A 14,838-nucleotide genomic window follows, 5' to 3' on the forward strand; every position below is an offset into this window, starting at 1 on the left:
CTGGGGATTGAACCTAGGACCTTGCACTTACCAGGAAGGCACTTATACCACTAAGCTAAATCCCCAGCCTGCCCTGCTTGTCTCATGGACCAGTTTTGGGATGTGGAAATCACCTTGCTCTAGGTCAGTAAGTTTAGCACCCAGGTATGGGTGGGGATGGATTGTGGCTTGTTGCCTTTCCAATGTTAAACTTTCCCATTCTCCCACTGCTTCGGTGCTGTACCTGGAAAAGTACCTACCTCATTCCCCCATACACTGGCCCCTAAAATATTAATTAGCTAGAACAACTGGTGGTCCCATATCAATGCTATGAAACCCTCTACTGTATCTCTCACTCTTTTTTTCCTTTCCCACGATGTACCATAATCCAGGCAGGAACTCACTGCAGGGGTCCACAATAACTGGCACTGTGGGGAGGGTCTTGTGGAGGCTTTGGTGTCCCCCCCTGGCAATGTGGCACAGAGATGAAAAAAGACAGGGAGATCTGCAGTTGAAGGGGCTCTAGGATGACCCAATGCCCTTGGTGGACCAAAGGGCCAAGAGTCCACATGCCCAAGGCTTTTACTGGAACCAATCAGGGAGGTGGGTGGAGGTCATGGCAGAGTACATGGAAGAGAAGCCTTGCAGGCATGGCTGTAAGGAGACAGAGCGCTCTTGAACCACACACAGAGGCTCCCTAATTAGTGATGCAGGAGATAACTTGATATATGCCAGGCTGACACCTTTAATGCCAGGAAGATACGATTCTTATTGAGTCCCACGGGCACAGCGGAGATGCCATCTCATGTCTGAGCCCGGGACTCTCACAGGCTGCTGCTGGAGCCTCTATTCCAGCCATCAGCACAGGAGCTATTCTCCTCCCTGGGCAGCCACTTTGCTATCTCGAGACTCAGTGACACATAGGCTGGACTCAGTCACATCCTTTGGCCAATGAGGGATCATCTGCTTCAATCTGGCCAGCTGTGCACATCTCAGTGAACAGGGTTAAAGAACAGCTCAGGGAAAGATGGAGGCAAGGGACCTCTTTTCTCAGGGCAGTGTGGCTTGGGGTTCTCCCACACTATCCACCAGAGTTTTCTCTCACTGAAGTTGAATTTTTTTGAATTTTCATTGGTTTATTTATATTTTTGAGACAGGGTCTCACTATGAAGCCCACGCTGGCCTCAAACTTATGGAGAAGTTCTTGCCTCACCCTTTGCAGACACGCTCTATCACATCCAGTTTCTGTTACTAAAGTTGTCATCATGAGGGTTTTGCAGTGTTGTTCAGGGGCAAACTGCATGCTCATTATCATGTGTAAAGTCACAGGTTTGATCCCAGTACAAAAAAAAAAAAAAAGGAAAAAGTTCAGTATCAAAATTGTGAAAACTGTTTTTTTTTTTTTTTTCCTTTTCATCTTTTTCTTTTGAGACACGGTCACTTAAATTCACTACGTAGTTCAGGGTGTTTTTTAATTCATAGTGATCTTCCTGCCTCAGCTCTCTCATAGTAGGATTACATGTGTGGTCACCTTTCTATTAAAGTCTTAGTATGGTGCCCTCTACAGCTTGGCCTCAGTTTACCTTTGCAATCTAACCACCACCTGTGCCCTTCAGCCTCTCCTACTCCTTCTGGGAACCAAAGTCTTGCTGTGCCACAAAGTCTCAACACAAATTTATGTTCCAGGCCTTTCACTAATGCTTCTGTTTCACGAAACACCAACCCCTTAAATCATGGGTTCATAAAACTCCTATTCATTCTTTGCCCAACATCAAATATCAACTGTTTCCTATAATTTCTCATATTCTTCAGTCTGTTAAACTACTGCAAGCTTCTTTAGTTAAAAATTAAAAGTCAAGCTAGGTGTGATGGTATGTGCGTGTAATTTTAGACACCTGGGAGGCTGAGGCAGAAGGGTATCAAATTGAAGACCAGCTTGGGAAAAGTGAGACAGTGAGGTCTTGTCTAAAACTAAAAAGAAAGCTCAGAAAATTGTACTATTGATCCTATTAGTTCAGAGAAACAAACTGTGACTGTTTATACTGTTTGATCTGTTTTATATACCCATATCTTATAATCTTTGCAACTATTTTTAAGATAACAATATGTAATACAATGACTATTAATTTCCAATTAGCTTATTTTGAAATATTGTATGGTTTCTATTGTTTTGCTTTGTTTTTATTCTTTTGTTTTGTTTTAATTTCTTTAAAATTGAACAAAAAAAGATCTGGGATGCTGATAAACATGGCCTTGGATACAATCTTTAGTACTGTTAATAAATAAAAAGAGAAGGAGAATATAATTCATTTGCAACTGGTTGACTGGACCCAGAGCTTGACATGAAATAGATACTTAACAAGAATTCAATTGCAGTGACATGGTCAGGAGCAGAAAACTTTTCCTGCTCAATACTTAGCATCCTCTTGACCTGCTCAGAAGCACTCAAGCAGCGATCTGTTGAAAGCCCCAGGTAAAAGGAACCTAGTTTCCAAGCACCATCTCCCAGCTGCCCGGTTTCACCTCAGTCTTCTGGAAGTCGAAGCCGTCTGCCGCTCAAACCCATGCACTCGCCACTTGCTGATCTTTTCATCATCACTGAGAACAAAGAAGGTGTCTGCTGAGAACCAGAGCAGGGCGCTGACTCGGCCTGGAGCCTGGTGAGTGGAACAAGTTCACTTCAGTTTGTCTGAGGAGCCAGGCTAAGCTTCCCCTCCAAACACACACAGCCTCAGCCCCAGCAAGCAGCATGACACACACGGCCAGCGCAATCCTCACACGGATGGAGGAGGCTGCCCCGAGTCACCTGTGCTGTGGCCACAGCCTTGGCTTCCTGCCACAGGGTTAATTCCCCAGCCTGATTTCCAGACACGGCCACAGACCCATCTGGTGCCCAGGCCACAGCGGTGATGGCTGCGAAACTTCTAGGTGTGCTAGGGAAGAAAGGAAGTGATCGTAGCAGCTGGGCTTGTCCTATGATACACAAGGTACCAGGTTAACCAGGTTCTCTACCTCAGCAACACAGACCTCTTCAACGCCTATCTCCAGGCCTCACTCACCTGCTTCCTCAGGGACCTGGCAGAGCCGCACTGATCCTTCTTCTGAGGCAGTCAGCAGGAGGCCTGAGCTCTGGCACATGGCAGCTGCCCTCACCGGACCACCGTGTCCCGGGAGGATGTGTGTCTGCCACACCTAGGAAGGGAGGCAGCTGCACTGCTGGGCACTGACCCCACAGGGCACTGCCACTTATACTTCCCCACCTCCCCCAGCCCCAGAGATTTCAGGACACTCACCATGAGTGGATGCCACAGCCGTGTGGCCCCATCCAGTCCAATAGTCACCACCAGGAGCTCTGAGCCAGGCTGTCTTGCTGATAAGACAAGAAGACAGAGTCAGGAGGAAGGAAAAATGCAGGACACAGAGAAGAGGCTGTGGGGAAGAGAAGGTCGCTGACACTGCTGTACCTGGGCGGGGCTCCAGGGCAGCTGCGCACTGGCTGATGGGTCCTGAGTGGGCAGGGATGCTGGTCAGCTCCACACCTCCACGGGCCCACACTTTCAAGGTCCCGTCCCGGTCCACAGACACCACGTGTTCTGCCTGCCCCAGAGCACAAGATGAGAACGCATGTGGCAAGGGGGACTCCCCCTACAGAGGGTGGAGGGCGAGCACCCAGGATTTGGAAGACATCGAAGAGGGAGGAGGACTCAGGTGCAATAGGTATGAGTGGCTCAGGACTGCAATCCTGCCCTGTGGTCCTGATACTATGTATGTTCCCACCTCCATCTCCCACATCAACCCTTAACCCTGATGCTATAACTGAGTCCAAACATGTCACTCTGGCCCTGCCTTTAGCCTTTGGGAGTGTACCCCCAATGCACCCAGCTCCCTGAGCCCCCATGCGTCCTCTGATTCCCCCCGTGACCTTCCACCGCTTTCTCACCACAGCCACTACGGCGCTCACAGCACTCTGATGACCCAGGAAATGACCGAGCTGCTGTCCCGACTTGGGGTCCCACAGCCCCACAGAGCCATCACTGGAGCAGGAAATCTGCAGACAGAAGGACAGGAACAGGGCTCTGGGCACTGCTATGGCATTTTGCTGTGTTCATAGCACGCAGCGTGTGGGACAGGAGGCCTCCCGATGAGGAACAGGGGCTCTCCCGGGGCTGAATCCCAGCTCCTGCACTCATCACTCTGAGATCTCGGCTGATTCATCTCCCTGAACCTTGGTTTTCTCTTTCTCACCCATTTAAGGAAAAAATGATAAGCTACCACATGGTATGGTTGTGGAGGGGCTGTGTGCACGCTGTCTCGTACACAGTGAACATGTCATAGTGACAACAGTACGTGTTAATCGCACAGTGTCAGTCAACAAATTCAGATAAAGACAAAACACCCACAGTACTAAGAAGAGTACAAGCTGGGGAAGGATAGATTACAGCAAATCTGCTTCAAGGATTCACTCCTTTTTCACCTCTTTTTGAGGACAACACACGGATGCAACACTGGAACTCATTTTACCTCAGTGTGGCTATATTTGCAGACACTTAGGGCCAGCCTTTTGCACACTAAGTGCTCAGTAAGCACCAGCTGTGCCTACCAGAGTGGGCACGGGAAAGGGAATGAAATGGAGAGTTCTGTCTTCCTCCAGGAATCCTGCCAGGCTCTGGGCTACCCCCCGCCTTCACTCACCAGTAGGTTATCTTTGGTCCAGGCACAGCCAGTGACCCAATCACGGTGACACGCGGGGAAGGAGCGCATCAGAAGTGGGGTCTGTGGTGTCCTCACGTCCCAGCAGAGGAGACTCTGCACAGGTTCCAAGGAGAGCGAAGCCCTCAGGACCACAGGGGGAGGCAGGAGCACCAGGGCCACACTGAGCAAGAGGTGTCAAGGAAGGAAAGAAAGAGTGCAACAGAGAGCAGGCGGAGATGGCAGGAGACTGGGCAGAGCAGGAGGCAGGAGGAAGCTGTGGGAAACGGGCTGTGCAGGACGCAGGCAGCATGGTGCCATAGGAGCCAGGGCTGGCATGCTTCAGCACTCACCTGGTCCCTGCCCCCAGTGGCCAGGCTGCCTCCATCCACGCTGAAGCTACAGCAGCTTACAGGGCCCTCATGTCCCCGGAGCTCAGCGGCACAGGGCAAGTCTCCAGTCTTGTGCTGCTGAGTCAGCAACTGTTTGGGCCAGAGCCGGACTGTGCAATCCTCTGCATGGGGGAGAGAGAGGAAGGCTTCCTGAAGGTGGACGGAGGAGCGGCCTTGGAGTGGGGGACAAAGGCCATGATGGGGCTGAGGGCCATGCCTGAGGCAGGGATCCAGGACAGGGAGGAGGTGAGTTATAAGGGTGTGGCGAGGCCCTGGGCCAGGGCCAGTCGTCATGTGTTAATGACCAGCACGGTGTGCCAGCTCCCAGCTCCAGTCAGCAGCGAGGTTTCTTGTGCCAAGAAACATCTGGCCCACTTCCCCACACACCTGTTCTCACCACTCTACAGTCCCTGTCACCTGAGAGGACCAGGCCATGCTTCCTTGTCACCTGCACGTCTCTAGCTCTGCTCAGGGAAGCCCACCTGCTTCTACAGCCAAGTCTTCCTCCCTCAGGACAAAAATGCAGAGGATTACTGGGAGCTTAGAGGTCCCAGACTGGTGTATACGGAACAAGAAACTGTCCAAACTGAGTACAGAAGATAAATGCGCCTGAAGCACTTCACAACGTGTAAAGTAAACGCTAACTGTATAATTCCATACATGAATATCCCTCAAGTACTGGTGGAAGGAAAATATTAGAATCTGATAAAAAAGAAAGACTGAGGAAAGCCTGCCCTGCTCAGCAGTACCTGACGCAGAAGCCAGGAGATGCTGGCAGCTGGCCAGTCCCAGCACCGCCTTCTGGTTTTGGGGCAGAAGCCAGAGGGACTGAAGGGTGCTTTCCTTGAGCAGCCAGCCCTGCAGGGTGCCATCTTCTGCACCACTCACCAACACCTGGGGGCTCAGCCAGGCCAGTGCAGACACTGCCACCTCTAGCATTCGACCCTGCACCAGCCGGGAACCTGAAGAAAGACACAGAGGCTGAGAAGAAAACAAGGGAATGGGCCAAACTAAGCGCCTTCTTTCAAGGTTGCAAAAATCCATCCATCACAGCTTTAGTACCTGAAGGGCCTCTGTAGATCTTAATGCCATCTGTTCGGTACCCAACTGCCACCCGCTTGCTGTCTAGGCTGAGTGCCACCGAGAGGGCAGGAGAGAGAGGAAGGGAGCCCAGGCATCCCCGAGGCTGACCCAGAGAGCCTGATCACACCTGAACCTCAGAGCCGAGGAAACAGATTAAACACATGGCCCCACAACCACCTGGTCCTTCACCCCAAGGATGGCCACCTCACTAAGGTCCTCTTCCCAGAGACTCCTGAGCATTTCCACGTGCACACACTGCTTTCCTCTCCTGTAGCTCGGCCTCTGGGCTCCTCTAGGCTCAGCACTGTCCCCACCCTCACCCAAATCTTCTTGCCTTTGCTACACCCTCCAGGTACCCCACTATAACGCCCTGCAGCCAGACCTTGCCGTCCTCGCCAGCAGTCAGCAACTGGTTTTGGGCATGCAGCAAAAGCACAGCAGAAACAAAGCCACAGTGGGCAGGGAAGGTGGCCAGCCGGGCCCCCTCTTGCCAGGCCCACAGCTCGACCATCCTGTCCAGCCAACCCACAGCTACGACCCGCCCAGGTGCATTGAAGGCCAAAGTTCGAACAGAGGATCCAGGGGCCCCCAGTTCCTACACAGGAAAGCAGATACAGAATCTCAGGGCTCACTTTCAGCACAACTCCAAGTGACACCGAGGCAGATGCATGTCCTTCCCCGCCTCCCCTCCTGTGCTTCCCTCCCCACCAAGTGCTACTGTGGGCTTCTACCTTGGTGGCTCTGAGTCCTTCCACCTGGAAGAAGCTGACACTGCCTGCCCAGGTGGCCAGTGCTTGCCCCTCTGGGTGGAAGGCAAGGCAGTTGAGGGGCTTGGCACCAGTGTGCTGGAAGGACAGCTGGCCACGGACCATGTCCCACAGCTGGCATAGTGGAGGAATTTGAGAGCTAAGTACAGATGCTGAGCTTCTCAGTCCCACAGCCCCGACACCATCTCATCCTGTCCCCTCCTGCAGTAGGTGAAGGCTCCCCAGGCTAAGCAGTCAGCATCCAGCCATGCTGAGAGGAGAAACATGCAGGTCTGATTTGCAGTGGTCACTTTGTGGTTACCTTTAGGCAGCCTCTTGTTATACTAAGATGGTGAAAAATCATAATAATTGATTAAAAGATGATTAGCAAAAATAGTTAAAAGGATAGTTATTAGCAGTATTGTCATTCTGTACTGAGCTCATTACCCTAGTAACCAAGCACCAACCACATAGTTATAAATTAACTGACCGCGTTGTTATGCTGTTCTGTACATGTCGTCCCCACAAGTAACCAGTGTTCTGTCAACCTTTGTTCCCCCTTGTAAGAGACAAATGATGCTGTGTCAACCATTGTTCCCTTTATGAGAGACAAATGTTCCTAGAATTGGCAGACCAAGGGCTATAAATTGGCTAACCACCCACTGTGAAATGTCTCTAACCTCAAGCAAAGGGGAACAAAGGCCCACCTTGTTTCTGTTTCTCATCACTATGTACTTAATGATGAATGAGCTAATCATAAATGAACTATAAAAATCAGTCAAAATTCTAACTCAGTTGCACAGCTTTGCAAATCCCATCTGTACTGTGTCGCTGGGCCAGCTAAAATAAAAGCGCTTCTTTTAAAACGACATTGTCATCTTGCCTCGTTTATCATCTCGGGGGTCTTGCCCCATTTTTCATTATGGGGCCTTGTTTTTTGGGTGGGTTACAACACCTCCCAGGCACACGGTGGCCAGCAGCCGTCGGTCAGAGCTCAGCCAGCAGTCCGTGATTTGGTACTGGTGAGCCTGGTCTGCAGCACCCTATCCCGGCAAGACAAGGTCAGGCCCTGGGACCACGTGGCCACAGCCCTCCTTGATCCTGTGCCCCTGGGCTTCTCAAAGGGACGGGCCTCACTTAGAGACATGGAGGGACCGCTCACCGACAACCGCACTGCAGGTCCCAGAGCTCCAGGAGCCCATCAAAGGCAGTAGGAACAAGGCGTTGTCTGAGAGGAAAGTACAGGATGAGATCTCGTCACAGCCACTCACCACAGACTTTTCGTCCTGTGAGGCAGGATGGGAGGGGAGGTTGGGCCGCTTCCTGACCTTCCCTGTGCAACTACTACAGCCCCAGCCAAAGCCAAGGCCAAGGGGAGAAGGGCTTGCACCCCAGCTCTCTGTATTCCTGTGCCAAACCGTGTTCAAGTGGGATTCCTGATCCACATCAGCCTGCCTCTTCTCTCACACCCAAGCCCCACACTTATTCCCCACTTAGGATTCTCATGGGGTTCGGTGAATGGGGTCCCACTAATGCATATATAGACACAGGAGCGCGGTGATGTGGATGGGGACAGAGAGGCCTTGGCAGTGGCTTCTCTTCCCCCTAATCTACTACTGCTGCCCCCCATCACCCTCTGCTGGCAATGTACAGAAACACTGCCCTAGGGCTTTATTGTGGCTCCACCAGAGGCCGTTCCTGCTCCACCCTAAGTCTTCTGTTCTCCACATGACTACCGGCTCTCAATGATGGCAGCACTGTCGTTTTGTTTCCTGTCTTACCTCTCTGTCTCTGCCCTGTCTGATTATGGAACAGGGAGAGACATGGGTCACAGTGACCACTGTGTTTCTTGTCATGTACAGTGTTGTGATGGTTGGGTCTGGATGTCCCCCAAACCCTCATGTGGTCCTGAGGAGCAGGGTTTTCAGAAGCAACTGCACTTGGAGTTTGTCTTTTTTTTTTTTTTTTTTTTTTAAATCGGTACCAGGATTGAACTCAACCATGCGCTTGCAAAGCAGGTGCTTATGCCACTGAGCTAAATCCCCAGCCCCTGCACCTAGAGTTTGTGACTTATTCATGGTCTAATGTTGTGATTAAGGGTGTGCCCTAGGGCAGGCAGTCAGCACACACTACAAGAGATACAAAAAGCCCTGCTTCTCTCTCCTCTCTTTTGCTGCTTGCTTTTGGAGTCTTCTGCCCCCAGGAATGGTAGCATGATTGCCATGAGCCATCCTGCCTTGGAACCACTGGATGATGGACTAAGACCTCCAAAGCTTTCATCATTTATCTTTGGGTGTTAGGTATTTTGTCTCAGCAATGAGAGAGAAGTAACTAAGATAAGTGCTTGGAATGCACTCTGGGTAGCACATTTTATCTGTCTGGATTTGTGTGTGTGTGTGTGTATTAGGAATTGAACCCACAGCATTTGCATTGAGCTACATATCAAGGTCTTTTTATTTTCATTTTCATTTTAATTTTTGAGACAAGGTCTCAGTAAGTTGCCAAGTCTGGGAACTTACAGTCTCACTGCCTCCGCCTTACAGAAGTTATATTCTGCAATTATAATCGGGCACCTGGATATGTGATTTTCTTTCGTTTTCTTTTCTTTTCTTTTTTTTAGTATTGGGGATCAAACTCATGACCTTATGCTTGCCAGGCAGGTACTTATGTCACTGAGCTAAATCTCTAGCCCCAGATTTTATCTTTGGACCACGCCCTCTGATCTGAGTGAAAGTGGTAAAGCTGCTGAATGAATCAGGGAGATCATGCTGTGCCCCGCTGTGAGGGCTGAGGGTTTCTGGAGATAACTTTTGCCCTGTCTCAGGTGTCTACCTGCCAGGTTCTCAGGTTCAAAAGGTAAACTGTCCCATTTGCAGTGCCCGCAGCTGCTCTTTGTCCATTAAGAGAGATGGCCACGGCAGTGGGGGATGAGGAAATTGCCAGAGACATGCTGGAGCTGGAGGAAGAGCAGGAAAAGCGGCATTTAGGAACAGACTGGAAATTGACTTCTGCCCTCTGAATCGGAATCCTTAGGGCTGAAGCTGTTCTGTGGTCGAGTTTCCAGGGCCTGTGGGCACAGCCTCACCTGTGCTGACCCCGCACACTCTGGGGTTTATTGAGCCATCGCAGCATGTGCTGGAGGTGCCCTGGCTGGGAGAGCAGCGGGGCCTGGCAGCACACAGGTGAGTCTGCAGGCTGGTTGGCTGCCTGCTGGCGTGGAAGTCGGGGGTAGCGGCTGAGGACTGGGGCCTGCTGCCTCAGGAAGGTGCGGAATGCTGCTACATCAGCCTCAGGGAGCTTTGGTTCCTCCTCAGGGCCTAACGAAGCTAGGGAGAGAGAAGCACAGATTCACTGGGGAGCCAGCCAGACCCCGTTACCCAGAACACCACTTGAAATCATCTCATTGGTCTAAAATAGTCTCTGAGTGCGATTGTCTGGTCCATCAGAAATGCTGTGCAAAGCAGCATGAAGCTTTGGGCCACATGCTGACCTAGAGAAGCAGAGTCTGGGGCTCTTGGGATCTGTAATTTGAACACTTTTCCTAGGTGATTTTTCTGCTCCCTAAATAAAGTCTGAGAACTTCAAATTCAAGAGGTCTAAGCAAAAGGTCTCCAGAGAACCAATAGCTCACCTGCCTGGCATGCTCAAATTCTGGTAGAGACCTGGCTGGTTTTCCTCTAACTCCTCTCTCTCAGCAGGGATTTCCTCAGCACACTCAGGAGCTCCAAGAGCTCAGAGAAGAAACGTGCAGACACTCCTCTCACCATAGAGGGCGTGCACCTCCAAGAGCTGGGGGAGCAGGCCCAAGTCCAGGTGTGCAGCCACCACATGCAGACTGCTGAGGAACTTCGCTGGTGCCCGCTCAGGAGCTGGGGAAGTCGGGTGGTACCCATTACCCATGGGAAGAGGTAGTGAGGAAGGGATGGGAGAAGGCACTGTCTACTCCCACAGCCCACATCTGTGGCAAGGAACTGACCCTCTGTGGGACAGAGGACCTCAAGGAGACAGGGAAATTGAAAGGGGAAGGGGGCAGGGAGTCGGGGGAGGTAAACCACAGTGGGCATAGCAAAGGTGTGCAGGGGACAGAGGTCTAGGAATAGCCTGAGAAACCCGGTGTGGAGGCACAACCTTGTAATACCAGCACTCTGTGGGTGAGGCATGAGGATGGCAAGTTTGACCCAGCCTGTACAAATCAGTGACTTGGTGAGAGTCTCAAAACAAAAACAAAGGTCTGGTATGTACCTCAGTGCAGGGCCTGCGCTAAATCCCTAGTATTACAAAATAAAAGAGTAAGATTGGCCAAGGAAGGTGCTTGGGAAAGGTTCCCATGGGATCTGGGGACTGACCAGGTGGTAAGGCAGGTCTCCCAGAGCCTCTGTAGGACAACGTCGGAAGAAGCCTGAAGCGTCAGGGTCACATATCTTCCACAGCAGAGCTGTAAAAACAAACCCAGTGTCAGGCATGGTGGCACACCCGTAATGACAGCACTTCGAGGCTGAGACAGGAGGATTACCACACATTTGAGGGTGTTCTGGGCTAAACAGTGAATTCAAGACCAGCCTGAGCTACACAGCAAGACTCTGTCTCAAAACAACAAACAAACACTCCACCAGACCCAGACCCTGAGAAGGACTCGGTGCTGCGGCCTTCTGCTGAGCCTGCAAAGCACTTGTTAGAGTTGCCCCAAAGAAGGGGAGATGAAGAAAGAGTCCTGGCTCAAAGATGGGCAAGTGCAGTGCGGTGGGTATTGGAAGCTGGGTAGGGGCACCTGTACCTGCGCAGGTCACATCCCTCCAGCTACAGCAGAGGCATCCACCCATTGCAATGCCAAGGCATGGGATCAGCAGATAGGGGCACACTTGGGTGGTCCTGCCCCTGTGATGCAGGCCCTAGACCTAGTGCCCTAGGGGCCATGCTCACCTGCAATAAGCACATGGGCTGTGTTCTCTAGTCCTCCTCTTTTCCCATAACGGCATTTGGCTGTTGTCTTCAGAGGCCCATCTGGGAGGCAGAGGCGGTCACCAGGGCGCTCCAGAGGCCCCTCCCCTAGCAAATTGTGCCAGGAGAATTGGGCAGAGGAGCAGGGAGGAGAGGAAGGAAATCATTCAGGGAACACCCTGGCTTGGGGTTGGCCTCCTTCACACCTTACATGGGGTTAGGGTTAGAGTTTGCATCTGATGCAGAGCCTGCGAAGCACTTGTTAGAGCTTCCCCAAAGAAGACGGGGATGAAGAAAAAGGTCCTAGCTCAAAGATGGGCAGGCTCAGTGCAGTGGGCAGTGGGAACCAGGCTGGGGCACCTGTACTTGTGCAGGCTCTGCACCAGGTAGGCAAATGGGCCCATGGGGTAGGGCTCTCCACTGTTCCCTGCAGCCACCGCTTCTTCCCAGCTCTTGGTCCCTTTGGGCAGAATCTGCCACCCACTGAGCACCATGTGCAGCTGCTCCACAGTGAGACCTAAGAACCCAAGCCTAAGGGTCAACCCAAACACACAGTGTTCCCATGCCAAGACACCTGGTCCTTTCGGGGGGAGATCCCACCTGAATCATGCCACACAAACCCTGAGCACTTCCGTATCCCATTCTGCCCCACCACTGACCACTGCGTGTGACTTCCAGGGAGGCTAAGGTGTGGGGAAGGACATCACGGCCATGCTCCTGCTCCAGGGCGCTCAGGATGTGCTCCAGCAGCAGGGGCACAGTGGCAGGCAGGGAGCGAAGTCTCTCAGACACCTGGGAGGGGAAGGTGCGTAGGAGTCATGGGGTGGGGAGAGGCAGCATGGGCTTGGGCAGGGAAAGGGGGTGGGAGGTGAAGCAGGGGAAGGGAGAGACAGGTGGAGGGAAGTGGGTGTGGTGGTGACACAAGGATGGGAAGGGGTGATCACAGATGGCAAAGGCCACATGTGGGCCTGAGGCATGGAGCCCAAGGGCTGTATGGAGAATGGGAAGCAGGTTAGGCCTTGGCAGATGAGGAGCAACCAACCTGCTCATAGAGCATGAAGAGCCTCAGGTGATCGGTGACCAGGCCAGGTAGAGAGGCAGGCCTGATGCCCGCTTCACTAGCAGCAGTTGCATCTGGTGAGATGCACAGGACTCAGTGTGGGGACTGAGAGCCTGCCACAGCCTGCCTCTGTCCCCAGTACCACATTCACCACAAGGCAGCTTCTTCTCTGAGAGTCCCATCAGGGACAGCCCTTGGCACCACCTGGGAATACAGTATCCCTCCCACATCCCACCAGCGCCTCGGTCAGGACACTGGCCTGGTGCAACCTGAGGGCACCAAGCCCTTTACTGGTCTGTCCTCCCCTCAGGGTCCTGGCGAGGCTTTCCCCAGTCAAAAGTCCTTCACAAAACAAAGCAGCAGCCCACGCAGGGCAGGGGTTAGCCACAGTGCCCCATGCCCTGCCAGCTCCCAGAGCCACCCAAACACCCACCAGCCCTGGCCCAAATCCAACCTGACTGTTGAAAGGCAACTCCTCCAGCCTATTCCCATATGGTTCCAGATGGTTCCAGGGGCCCCAAGGTTACCACGTGGGCAGCTTGGCTCTGCTCAAGAGTCTCCCCAAGACCAGAGTTGCTAGACACACTCAGCACCAGATGGACCCACTGTGATTTGGGGGCCAAGCAGCAGAAGGCAGGGGTAAAGGGAAGAAACCAAGTTAGAGAGGACTCTCCTTCCAAGGCATCCCTTGTCCTCTACTCCGCCCCACCCCAACGTCCTTCTCACACTCACCCGGGGAAGGGACTTTGGGATCCAATCCGACATCAGCTGCCCATTCTCATTCACCAACTTGTCAGCCCCGTCGATGATCAGGACCAGGGTCTGGCCAGGCTGCAGGGTCTCAGCGCATTCGGGTAGCAGCTTGTGCTGGAGCTCCCACACCAGGCCGCTGTGCGGGGAAGGCAGTTGGGATCAGGCCGATGAGGAGCTGCAGCAACTGCAGCTGAGGACAGGGGACACACCCACCGGTATGAGCTGGGGAGGGCACTGGCTTTGTGCAGTTTTCCATGCAGATGGGTACACAGGCGCCGGAGCAGGTTGAGGGCAAGAGCCTGGTCAGGGCGGGCCCCTGAGAAGTGAAAGAAGACTGTGGGTGCCACTTTGACTCCATCAGGAGCCTGTAGGGCAGACACGAGGGATGCCTACATAGAACAGGGACAAAAGCATGGTCACATTTTATTACCTGCACAAGCTCCTGAGTCCACCTCATTAGATACTCAGCACCACCCACCTCCTAGTGCACAGACCATGGCCCTCCTATCAGGAAGGTGGCTTGCCCTGTCCTGACTGCCCTGTCACAAGGCTCAGCTTCCCATGGGGCAGCATCTGCTGCCTCATTGTATCTCGAAGCAGGACTCCTTGGGCTTCATAGCTCCTGAAAGGTGGCCTCCACCACGTCATCCTCCGGGATGGACACTGGCCGCTGCAGCTCGGCCCCAGCCTGAGTGTACACAGGGCAGGGACTGCTCGGCTTTCCTTGATGTGACTTGCAGAATCTACACCCAGAAATCTCCATGTTTCCCTCTCCATTCTTGTTGCTATCAGGACTTCTGCTCACCTGTAGGAAGAACTTCTGGATCATGCTCCACACGTCCTAGAGAACTAGCTGCCCAAACTCTGCTAGTCCCCTGGCGTAGGGCCGGCCAGCGGCTACGCCCCCCCATTCACAGGAGTATCTGCAGGTAAAGCACATACACCAGAGTCAGAGCAGGCCTGGCTCTCGGCACCACCCCATCTGTACCTGGAGCTGCCCGCCTCCCCAAGCTCACCTACGACAGGTGACCCCTTTCTGTCTGCTGAGGTAACTCTTCAGTTCTGACATCCTCTGGGTGGCCTCTTCTGACTCAGCAGCAAAGTCAGCTCTCCAGGTCTCTGGTATGGACCTGACCACCACAGACGCCCAAGAATTAGACCCCAGCCTCCCTCCACCAACCATCACATAGGGCTGGGA

The 14,838-nt window shown here is 52.8% G+C and overlaps 1 protein-coding gene across 1 annotated transcript in view; it reads right to left on the reverse strand.

Annotated features, from left to right (window-relative positions):
- LOC100723662 (telomerase protein component 1-like) overlaps positions 1–14,838 on the reverse strand; it is a 42,441-nt gene that overhangs the window by 5,897 nt on the left and 21,706 nt on the right. Inside the window, 33 exon segments of the mRNA XM_063236643.1 lie at positions 2,510–2,636; positions 2,786–2,912; positions 3,035–3,171; positions 3,273–3,349; positions 3,444–3,576; positions 3,920–4,027; positions 4,672–4,785; positions 5,022–5,182; positions 5,810–6,022; positions 6,123–6,276; positions 6,526–6,738; positions 6,875–7,024; positions 7,212–7,222; positions 7,845–7,922; positions 8,035–8,103; positions 8,106–8,175; positions 9,722–9,839; positions 9,975–10,215; positions 10,654–10,758; positions 11,232–11,324; positions 11,810–11,949; positions 12,200–12,344; positions 12,487–12,619; positions 12,870–12,913; positions 12,916–12,961; positions 13,342–13,381; positions 13,383–13,492; positions 13,620–13,776; positions 13,854–14,029; positions 14,112–14,238; positions 14,240–14,328; positions 14,446–14,563; positions 14,657–14,770. Of these exon segments, the coding sequence (XP_063092713.1) occupies positions 2,510–2,636; positions 2,786–2,912; positions 3,035–3,171; positions 3,273–3,349; positions 3,444–3,576; positions 3,920–4,027; positions 4,672–4,785; positions 5,022–5,182; positions 5,810–6,022; positions 6,123–6,276; positions 6,526–6,738; positions 6,875–7,024; positions 7,212–7,222; positions 7,845–7,922; positions 8,035–8,103; positions 8,106–8,175; positions 9,722–9,839; positions 9,975–10,215; positions 10,654–10,758; positions 11,232–11,324; positions 11,810–11,949; positions 12,200–12,344; positions 12,487–12,619; positions 12,870–12,913; positions 12,916–12,961; positions 13,342–13,381; positions 13,383–13,492; positions 13,620–13,776; positions 13,854–14,029; positions 14,112–14,238; positions 14,240–14,328; positions 14,446–14,563; positions 14,657–14,770 (3,938 nt within the window).

This window comes from Cavia porcellus, unplaced genomic scaffold (genome assembly GCF_034190915.1).
Source record: "Cavia porcellus strain 051 isolate PalLab524CR breed Dunkin Hartley unplaced genomic scaffold, mCavPor4.1 scaffold_26, whole genome shotgun sequence".
In the NCBI taxonomy this organism is placed as follows: Eukaryota; Metazoa; Chordata; class Mammalia; order Rodentia; family Caviidae; genus Cavia; species Cavia porcellus.